General features: G+C 37.8%; 1 protein-coding gene across 4 annotated transcripts in view; it reads right to left on the bottom strand.

Moving 5' to 3' along the window:
- mib1 (MIB E3 ubiquitin protein ligase 1) overlaps positions 1-11,676 on the bottom strand; it is a 73,257-nt gene that overhangs the window by 43,758 nt on the left and 17,823 nt on the right. For 3 of the 4 annotated variants that reach the window (XM_016478110.1, XM_016478111.1, XM_016478113.1), the window contains exons 8-12: positions 10,225-10,369; positions 9,462-9,628; positions 7,235-7,342; positions 4,648-4,845; positions 3,557-3,708 (exon numbers count right to left, since the gene is read on the bottom strand). In XM_016478110.1, coding sequence (XP_016333596.1) covers positions 3,557-3,708; positions 4,648-4,845; positions 7,235-7,342; positions 9,462-9,628; positions 10,225-10,369 — 770 coding nt within the window. The remainder of the gene's footprint in view (positions 1-3,556; positions 3,709-4,647; positions 4,846-7,234; positions 7,343-9,461; positions 9,629-10,224; positions 10,370-11,676) is intronic. The other variant, XM_016478112.1, reaches the window with a different exon arrangement.

The following is an 11,676-nucleotide window of genomic DNA, read 5'->3' as shown; positions in this document are numbered from 1 at the left end:
GTCTGGCGAGTAAACTAAAAAAAATCGCCAATGGCGATTCAATTGACAAGGTGTCCGTAGAGGGTTGAACCCGGGGCAGTTCTTCATCCACATAGTCAATAAAAAGGATCCCCATGTTGCCATTGGGGGATTGATCCTTTCACTGAGGCATTTGTAACTTATACAGCAATTTTCTATGGCACAAAGGTGCACCAATAATAAAAATCAATTCCCATTTTATTTGCAATGAATAAATAAATAGGTATGGTTACAATTAACACATTAAAGGGATAGCTCACCCAAAATTAAAAATGACCCTATGATTTACTCACCCTCAAGCCATCCTAGGCGTATTTTACTTTCTTCTTTCAGATGAATAGAATCGGAGTTATATTAAAAAATGTCCTGGCTCTTCCAAGCGTTATAATGGCAGTGAACGGGTGCTGAGATTTTGAAGTCCAATAAAGTGCATCCATCCATCATAGGCGGGGGGGGTTAATAAAGGCATTTTGAAGTGAATTGATGCTACGCCTACATCCCAAGTCATCCGCTGGAACGCCACTCTCTCGTGTACACACATACAACAGTTAGCAGAAGCTAGAGATTCCGGTTTATAAAATATATCAAATATGGATGTTTTTCTTACATAAAAGCATCGATTCGCTTGAGGGTGAGTAAATCATTGGTTAATTTTCATTTTTGGGTGAACTATCCCTTTAATGAATGTCATAATTAAATGGTTAACCTGGTTAAGGCATTTAATAAAATTTGATGTTATATTTATTCATGGACACTTTTTATATTAAGTACTACTTTTTATAAATTATTAGATGCTTCACCACAACAGAAACAATTGAAATGCCTAAAATCCATAGAAAAACTGTGGAAAGTTCTCCAAGGTGCTTGCAACAGTACTATGAACAAACTAATTGTAAACGCTGTGTTGTAGGAGATGATCATACACAAATCTCACTGGATTATTACGATATTTGCAAAATGAAGTTTTGAAATCCAAATGTTACACTAGAAATCGTAAATATTTTTGAACTTTTTATATATCAAATTCGAATTTAGCAAAAATGTTTGCAGCTCGAAGCTCAACAAGTTTGAAATATATATTAAGGGTATATCAACAGCTACTAGCAGAGGAAAACTGAAGATAAGGATGCAATTAGGGCTGCACGATCAGTCAAAATAATCGTATCTTTCAGTGAAGCACGGTTCTGTGATCAGTAGTAAATCTCCATCCACAGGCCAGAGGGCGCTCTCGCGCTGAAACTCCAAATATGCCCCACAGAAGAAAGGAAATGCACATCGTTCCAGGGTTGTGGCTAGAAGGGATACCGCTGCTGCCGTAAAAAACTAACAATGAAGCCCGACAAGCTACGCAAAACCGCTTTCATAATCGCGTGATTATGAAATCATTAAAATCGTTCTGCGATTATGAAAGCAGTTTGCGTAACTTGTCAATGAACTACGGCTCTGTGTAGTAAATGCTGCTCCATCTAAACCCACTTCTGTATACCATCGAGCCTTTACCTGGCGGGTTTGAGTCGTTTATAACGTGCATTTGAAAAAGCAACATGCGTCCAACATCTTTCCAAACATGAAAAGCATTTATGAACCTCTTGTCCCACAAAATAACACATTTAATAACATGTTTTTATTCCAAACAAATTATTATAATGAAAATTATAATAAGATAAACCATATACTGTCGTAGTCCTGTGTTTATTAGTCAAGTTGAATCAATGAAAGCAGTTCAATCTTCTTTTTCCTGGGCTGCGTTCCACTCCACTTTTAGACACGCACTCGCGAACTTCCCTAAGCACTTCCCCTTGGGGGAATCCCCGCTGCCATTTTGAAGTGCGTTCCACTTTGTGAAGTGGACGAGAGAAGTTTATATGGACAGACCATAGACTGTAAAAAAAGATGGACGACGCGTCTCCACTTCCTTCCACTATAGAAAAGTGAAGCCAAAGCATCTCAGTATGGCCGCTGCCATCTTGAGTAAATGACCTCATTTGGAGCCAGATCAAAACCATCTTTTGGAAAATTGTATTGGAAGTGTAATTAATTTTTTTATTTTGACTCAAGTCCCATTCGTTTACATGGAGAGGGTGGGGTTTATGAGCTGTACTGCAGCCAGCCACCGGGGGGCGATCAAAGAGCCCGCAGCTTCACTTTCAGGACGTGTGAGGTGCACCCGGGACAGACCCACGATCCCTCAATTTTGACCGAGGTAGCGAGTCTGCTTCATATGCACACTTCAGGTCACTCCACAGACCACAATGCAACACGATTGTGATGTCATCGCAGATCGCATTTGATTTATTCCCACCCCAAACAACTCGATTATATATTAAAAAAATGTAACATTTATAACAGCCCATTAAGCATACCTATACATATGTAGAATGCTGCACCAAACTAATTCGTAAGGGAAAAAATGTAAACAATAAACCAACTCCATAGCGGATTCTAAGTGATCAAGGGCTTAGGACTTCCAGTTCAGCCCATTGTAAGGGTTCCACCAGAAGTGGGCACTCATGCAAGGTAATCAATGACGTACATCCGAGTAAACGAGACGGAGGGAAGTTTGCAAGTGAAGGGCATTTAAAAAAATGAACTGGAACGCAGCCCTGGAAAGACGTACATTACCTTTCTTCTGCGGGGCATGTTTGGAGTTTCAGCGCGAGAGCGCCCTCTGGCCTTTGGATGGAGATGTCTACTGATCACAGAACCGTGCTTCACTGAAAGATACGCATGACAATCACAGCTTTTGCCTAATTGCGATTGCCATGTATGGCGTTTGAGGTCATTTGTGAATTGGCATAGACTTATAGTCTAAATAAAACAATTTGCAACTGTTACTATTATTACACTTGTATACAAAACTTTGTATTATGCTTGTTATAGAGTGTGTCAGGTCACGTGCACTTGACGCAGTTGTCAGGGCGACCGTCACAGCCTACGGTGCAATGATGTAGTTTCCTGACATCCAGACTGAAGAGCGTTTTCTCGACATGTTTCCATGTTGCTGTTGCTCAGCAATGGCATGGACGCGATGTTGTCTGGGGGTTTGGCAAAAGGAGAGTGGGACTGTGGGATGTGCTCGGGGTGGTGACTGAAGGCGGTGACCGAGTAGTTCTGACGTCACCTTTTTACGGAAGTCACAACGGTTCGTGAAAAATCACAGCTACTTTATGCAGGCTGTGTGCATTTGACTGTGGATTGACTGTTTTGAAACTTATATGGTAGTTACATAGCACCTAGACCTCAGTTATCATGAAAAACGCCAGGAAATTTCAGTTTTGACAATATGGGACCTTTAATTTCGATTAATCGTGCAGCCCTAGATGCAATCAGAGTGCCTACTGTAGTTTAAGTTTGTATGCAAGTGGCCATCACCATTCATGAAGCAACAACGGTTGACTTCAGGAGCCTCGGATTTGTTCTGCACAGGCCCCAAATATGAAATGAAACCATTCAATAAATTCAAGGATGCATAATTCTCATTAATCACAAGCTTAATTCAACCCAAATTATGACACATGAAAATTGAACGTAGCCATACCTGGGGTTCCCTCGCAGAGCTGCATGGTGAAGTGCGTTGAATCCGTTATTGTTGGTAATTGTGACATCTGCACCTGCTTCCAGGAGCACAGAGAGCATGTCATCCCTCTTCTTGCTGATGGCATCATGCAGAGGTGTGTCCCCCTCTGAGTCCTGCAGGGGGCAGCATTAAGTTAAACGTTCTTTAGTATGTGCTGCTTTTTCTACTAAATGCAACAGCATTATACAAGTCTGTTCACAGAGACACAGAATAAAAGAATGCCTAGAGTTTCACTTTACTGAGGGTGTGATGTGACTTGATGTACTGTTACCACAGAACAGGCAGAAAAATGCTAAATTATACAAATGCTTAGCTAGTATAATAAATGCTGGCATTACATGGCAATGTTTCATGTGATGGCATTTGCTTTTGAAAAGCAGCTAACCAATCTGTGCTGATTCATGGTAAAACTGCACTAGATTGTTCACTGCCGAATAGAAGATAAAATTCTAAAGTGCCGCAGGGTGTCAATCACCTGGGAAAACACCATCCCTTTATCATCTATTCATCTAGTTTGCAGTATAAACAGCATATTAATCAAATAATCCTTTCAAAACTCTGCTAATAGCATATGCGAAAGAAAGAAAGAAAGAAAGAAAGAAAGAAAGAAAGAAAAATCACAGTTTTAGTGTATAAGAACTAGACCCCGACCGATATGGGTTTTTTGGGGCTGATACCGATATTAGGGAGTAAAAACAAAAGGCCGATAACGATATATCGGCCGATATTCTTTGTGTATATTATAGTACAGTACCAGTCAAAAGTTTGGACACTTTCCCATTTATGTTCTGTAAAAAAAATTTTCATATCGGCGGCATATTCGCCGATACCAATATATCGGCGACAGGCTCATATCGGCCGATAATATCGGCAAAACGATATATCGGTCGGGCTCTAATAAGAACTACAAGAAGCTACTCACTAACTACCAGCTTTAGCTTAGAATGTGTGACCAAAAGTGTCAGTCAATAAAAAGCAAGGAAGGGAGTTTTCATTATAAACTGTGAGGTACTGAGACACCAGGGACTGAAACACTTAGACAGATAGTTCACCTGCAGACTGGGGTGGCAGCCAAAGTCAAGCAAAGTCTTCACCACCTGTAGGTGGCCCTTGTTGACAGCGATGTGCAGAGGCGTCTGTCTGCGTTTGTTTCTGGCATTCAGGTCAGCCCCACCTCGATGCAGCACCTCGATGACAGAACCTTCGTCCCCGAAGGATGCGTGATGGACAGCTCGGTCTCCATCCTTATCCTGAAAGAGTCACACGTCAATCACTGTCAGAATCCTCATTTAAACACATCACAGTCTGATTCCAGTGTCTGACTCTAAAGCTTTTAGAACTATAACTGGCCTAGAAAAATAAAATGCTGAGGAATGTTTATGGACACAGTGATTGCTGAAGCAACTGCCTTATAACGATGCAAAGCTTCTGGTTAATTAATCCGAGGTTAAAAGTGATTCACAACCATAAATTAGACTTCGCCTAATAATCTATCCGTTCCTCCGGCTGACAGTGGCAAGACGTGCAGTCTGTTTTTCTCCACTGGACCACAATATTTCATTAAGGATTCCAATATGTGAAATATTTAATATTTATGAATAGAATAAGGACAAAGATTTCTTCACATTCAACCTGAAAAAGTTCAAATCAACATTGTTATTGTAAACTAGATCTAAAAATTATTTAAAAAAATGAAATAAGGTAATTATTTATAAACATAAGATGAAAAACTTCAATGGAAATTTGAAATGTTTCCTTAGTCCTTAGCAACTAACTGAAAGAAATAAATGAATTTAAATATATTACTAAAGCTGAAATAAAAATTAAAGCTAAGATACTGACCTATTTAAAATAAATGAAAAGCACATCAAATTACAAAACTTATAAGCTAAAATGAACATGAAGAAAACTGAAAATAAAAGACATTTCTAAATTTTAGTTCATATTTGGCCATATAAATATGACATATCACAGGTGACTATTTTCACCTTCCTGGTACTCTGTGAACAATTACTACGCTGTCACTCACAATCCATAACAGACAACCAAACAAAACCGATAAAGCAGGACACAAGTGATTTGCAGAAGTCTGCAATCAAAGCTAACTTCACTGACAACAGCATGCATGATCCTTTCCACAGCAACAAGCTCTTTCCTGCCCCTGAAACATCAGACACCAGGACATAAATATTCGTGCTTGATTGTGAGTGGAGAACAGTTCACGTAGCTGGAATAACAATGCCAGCGTTTCCAACATCCTGGTTTTTGTTTTATTGTTTTTTTCACTCCCTGCACATAAGCAAACAGTAGATGTGCTGACTGCATGCCAACATTAACTTATCCTCAGAATATGGGAATCTGGGGGTTCAGTTAACATTACCTCAATATGCCTCTGAAGCACCTTAAGCCTTTTCTTTACAAACATATTTCACTTATATTTCATAGCATTCCTATTACAACAATGTGAGTCTAAAACTTTGATTAAAATTGTATTAGTGCAAGTTACTTGGAAGATCACTCCCATGGGTTAAACTGCTCCTCTCCTTAACCTAAATATCTATAATATATCTTTATATTATGCTGGGATATTATGCTATACTGTCACAACAGTATTTAATGTTACAGGGATGCAAACTCATTATGGGCGATGAAGGTAACAAAGATGTGGGTGTCCAGGGCAATATTATTATTATTACTATAATTATGTGTATTTTATCAAATTGTTAGCATTATAATTATTTAAAATATATATTTTATTAAATTATAACTATTCATTAAAAAATCTATAAAATATTACTATAGTAATAATACTATTTAATAATTATATTTTTGAGAAAAACAGACTGTCTTTATTTCTTTGCATTTAAAAATTTAACCAAAGAGCTTTTATTTTGGAAAAAAAAAAGACAGATCTTAAAGTTTCTAAGTTCCTCTTTTATTGACACAAAATTCAAACACCGACATTCAAAAAAAATCTAATAATTATTATTCATATTATTTCATTAAATCAAAATGTTTATTTTAATAGAATTTTAACAATTAAACAAATCAATAAAGAAATGTTACTTTTGTTATAATACCATAATGTAAAAAAAATATAGTATTTAATAATAGTAAATTTATTTTACAGAAAAAGAGTAAAAACAGGCCATCTTAATTTCTTTGCTTTCAAACATTAAATCAAAGAGCTTTTATTTTGAGGGAAAATCACAGATAGAGCTTAAACCATCCACGCTTCTCATTTGTTGACTTTCAAACCAGTTTCAAAAATTGGATTCATTGGATCTACAGAAATCACACAAATGATATATTTTGGATTAGCTATGGTGATTTACACCCAAAAAGTGACAAGTTTGCATCTCTGATCCTGGTGCATTAAAAATACACAAGGAAACATTTCACTAAATTCAATAAGTGATATTTCTATATGCTGGCTAACTAGCTCCATGAGGTCTCTCTCACAACAAAAACTTCTGCTTGAGGTGTCTGAACTACAAACAAACAAGATCTAAGTGGCTTAAGGTCAGTAGTCAATCCACAGCATATTGTGGTTTGCCCTGTTCCAAACACAATAAACTCCAGGGGAAAAAACTGCCAAAAGTGACAAGAGGTGGTTTAGGAGCAGGATACAAGACATACCTCAGCCTCCAGGTCCACATTATGTTTCAGCAGCAGTTTGAGGACGTCCACATGGCCATTTTGGCTGGCTGCCTGCATGGCAGTGTGTCCTGCACACTGCCCGTTCACCTGGAAACAAGAAGACAGAGATGACCACATCATGCTATTTGCATCTCAGATTCCATGTTTGTGTCATTCTTTAAAATGTGTTTGTGCGCACGTGTATAAGCGTATACACAAGTGTCTATTTGTGATCTGCAGCAATGCGGTAAGTTAAACCAGTGTGCAGAGGAATGAATATTAATGCTGGAGCCCCTGGTGTATTTGCAGGACATGTCCTGCCGAGCATATAATTTGGCCAGTCCCCCTAGCCAATTTGACTTCCCTTCCTCTCTCTCTGTGCTACAATCAATTACTTCAATGGCCCCTCGTTCAGTCCTGGCACCAACACAACCGAAAAAGTGGGGGAAAAGAAGTCTCAAACTGATCAAATATATTGAGGTAAAGACTTTATCAGGCAAAGTGACAAGCGGATCTAATGCAAATCCAGGCATTTCTATTCATTTATGATAACTAGGCTTTTTTTAGATTATAAATATAGAATTTCTCTATGACAAAACTTAACGTATAAAATTATATAATAATAATATAACATAAGTTACGCAAAAAAAATATAAAGATTGTTTTTAAAAAAACACGCAGGTCGCACTTTTAAAATTCCCTGACATTTCCAGGTCTTCCATGACTGTGGGAATAATGCTGGACTGCGGCTCTCTAGGACCGAACTTGCCTACCCCTGGTCTAGTCTCTCTATTCCAGACAAAACTTGGATCAACTTCCTTCTCATTTCCTTTTAATCAACATGCTGTGCAATCATTGGCATAATCAAACAGTTTCCCATTGTTATTGTGGTGAGACCATCGAGAGCTTTGAGATGCAGTGATGTTCAATTTGAAATTTACACAAGCAATGATCTTCAACCCTTCTCAAAATACTTAAATGAAACCATTGTTTTAGCAGCAGGTACAGATGGCTGACAGATGAAACCTTTCTGATTAAAACTGCTTGATTGTTTTTTGTTCAGTCTTATTTAAAACGATTTATGTGCCCATGTCTTCATACGAATGACTGTTTAATACTTTCAGAATGTTAAGAGACTAGACTAAAGCAGTTCCATATTTCATAAACACAGTTTCAGGCTCATAGGAGTTTTGTTTTTTTTTAAAGAGCAAAGGAAGTCTCATACATATAAGAGCAGCCATCATTCTTTGATTGTGCGTTTGATCTGATCTGTGAGATTCCAGTTAGAACCAAAAGGTGCAAGCAGTTCAAAGTGGTCTTGCTACAAATTAGAACCATTATGTTGCTTGATCAAAGTACTACTTGCATAAGTTTCTTCTTTCTGACTTGCACTTTCTTAAATGTAAGAACTGCTACCTATTTGATCAGATCAAATAGTGTCTTGTAACAAGGACTTTTTAAAGGGTTAGTTCACCCAAAAATGAAAATTCTGTCATTAATTACTCACCCTCGTGTTGTTCGAAACCCGTAAGACCTTCGTTCATCTTCGGAACACAATTTAAGATATTTTTGATGAAATATGAGGGCTCTCTGACCCTCCCATAGACAGCAAGGTAACTACCACGTTCAAGGTCCAGAAAAGTACCAAGATGATCGACAAAGTAGTCCGTGTGACATCAGTGGTTCAACTGTAAAGTTACGAAGCTACGAGAATACTTTTTTTGCGCAAAGAAAACAAAAATAACGACTTTATTCCACTTTTTCGTCTCTACTGCGTCACTTTGGACACGCGTTCACGACAGACACAGTAGAGACGAAAATGTGGAATAAAGTCGTTATTTTAGTTTTCTTTGCGCAAAAAAGTATTCGAAGATGAACGTAGGTCTTACGGGTTTCGAAAAACACGAGGGTGAGTAATTAATGACAGAATTTTCATTTTTGGGTGAACTTACCCTTTAAGTCTTTAACTATTCTTTAATTTGGTGAGTTTGAATGTGGAAAAAAAAAGAAATGGAAAATATCTCACTCATATTGACAGCAAATAAACAGTCAAAATATTCATTTATACTTGCAATTAAAAACATTAACATTGACCAAAATATTAAATAAATATGTAGGGGATGTGTAGAACTTTATGAATAATGAGAATTCTATGGAAATCTGCTGAGGTTTTTGTGGATGTGCAAATTTGGTACTGTGTGTGTGTGTGTTATGATAGAACTCTTACGTCTACATCAGGTCTCTTCAGGATGTCCTCTACTTTGGCTAGGTCACCATTGGCCGCGGCCTTCACCAGCTCTTCATTAATATCTCCAGACTCCTGTGTCTCAAAAAGCTTCTTGAGGAGCTGAGACAGGCGCTCTGGAGGCATAGAAGGACTCTCTGTCAACACTGCTATAGTGTCGCACAGAGTACACAATGACTGATGAGAAATGGATTGATGCTTGTCTGTGGTTGACTGTGAGCACTACTGAAATATAGGAAATTTTCTCCTTCTGGCAAATCAATTAATGCCACAATATATTGAAATTAGGGCTGTGTGATATAACGAAATAGAATTGAAATCAGAGGCACTCCCCTACAAAATCACCCCGAATCATTCTAAAATTATAATTATTTCCAAATAGAGCTTTTCAAGTCTTCTGGTGAAAACTGCAAAATATATAACAGAAAAACATCACAACGTCAGTCTTTTCCAATATTGTGCAGCCCTAATTGAAATGAATAATTTAAACCTGAAAGTAAAATGTCCATGTGCACTATCACTCTGTGATCTCAACTATCACTCTATGACATGTTTTACATTTTATAAGTCACTAAAACTATAAAATAACACAAATGGTGTGCATGGCAATAAGTGACCAATAAGTGAAATGCCTAAATACAGTTTGTACAGTATAAAAACCATTGCGCTATCCCCATAAACCACATATCCCTGTGTGTGTGTGTGTGTGTGTGTGTGTGTGTGTGTGTGTGTGTGTGTGTATCACCTCCAGAAGCATTAGTAACAGCAGATCCAGAAGGAGCCACTTTAGTGACAGCGGCTGGATTGTATGTCCAGGATGTCCCGCAAACCTCGACTTTGAGGTCACTGTCAGAGTAAATCTGTTGCACTCTTCCCACCTTCCCAAGGGTCTGCACAAGAGAAAACATGGGCATATGAGTGTGTGACTGTCCTAAAACGAGTTATTTTGCATTTAACCAATTTTCCTTTCCTCTAAGCTCTGAAACTGCTGGAATGCTAGACAAGTTTGTGTGCAAACTGCATATTACACACAGGTACAAACACCCCTGTGAGAGCAACATCCTAAGTACTGTGGAGGGAGAGAGAGAGAAGAAAATCAATAAGTGTAAGGTCTGGCTTTTAAAATTGAGATTGGCTCATTTAAAAAGAGAATACCCAAAGGCTCCTAGACTTGCAGGACCATATATCTATATTGCTCATAACTGAAGCTATTGGAATTCTGTTAAGATTTGTCCATCGAGGACATCAAAAACAGAAATATAAACCAATCACACAGACTCAATGCCACTCTTAGCATCTCTTCCACTGCTTTAGGAGGCAGAGTTGCTTGAAACGGTCTGTAGATAAAATAAAACTGTGCTATTGGTAGTAGGTTGCCAGTGGCTGCAAGTGAATCCTCATCAGCCTCTTTAAACTCAAGCAAACTGGGTCTTTATTACAAAGATGGGGTCTCATCAATGGCTGGTTTTATTGGTCATTTTATTTGCAGCCAAAACAGAGAAATTTAACACGTTTTGAAAAAGTAAATGTCTTTTTACTCTGGAGCTCTGGAAGTCACTCCTGCATAACTGAAAAAGCTGTTGATTAGTCTCTAGATTTTCTTGTGCAGACTAGAGACGGATGTCTTGGTATGGAAAAAAGCAATTATTTGATTAGATAAATCCATTACACTGTACTATAAATTAACAAAAGCATTACAGAGCTCTGGCCTAGTGCTTCGTGTCGCAATGGTAACCATATGTGCGAAACCGCTTTAAATCCTGCAATATTTTCTGATCCTGTTCCCCTCTCTCTCGCTCTTATTTTTCAGTCTGCTCTCTTACAAAACAAAATAAATAAAAAATATCCATGTTGGTATAACAGCCAAAGTGTAATATTCATCTAATTCACAGAAACTGTGTCATGTAATCATTAAAGGGACAGTTCAGCCAAAAATTTTAATTCTGTCATCATTTATTTGACCACACATTGTTCCAAACCTGTATTTTCTTCTGCAGAACAGTCTAAAAAGATATTTTGAAGAATGTTGATAACCAAACCGTTTTGGGAACTGCTGACTTCTATTATAAAAACATATGTGGTAACACATTACTTTGATAGTCCACTTTAGACATTATAATAACTAGCAACTTTGAAACCATGTACATGTCAACTAGCAGTCATTAGAGTATTAGCAGACTGACTGCTTAATATATGC

The sequence above is a fragment of the Sinocyclocheilus anshuiensis genome, unplaced genomic scaffold (genome assembly GCF_001515605.1).
Source record: "Sinocyclocheilus anshuiensis isolate Anshui unplaced genomic scaffold, SAMN03320099.WGS_v1.1 scaffold436, whole genome shotgun sequence".
Lineage (NCBI taxonomy): Eukaryota > Metazoa > Chordata > Actinopteri > Cypriniformes > Cyprinidae > Sinocyclocheilus > Sinocyclocheilus anshuiensis.
Note: the sequence above shows the minus strand (reverse complement) of the source record. Positions and strands in the feature narration are given on the sequence as shown.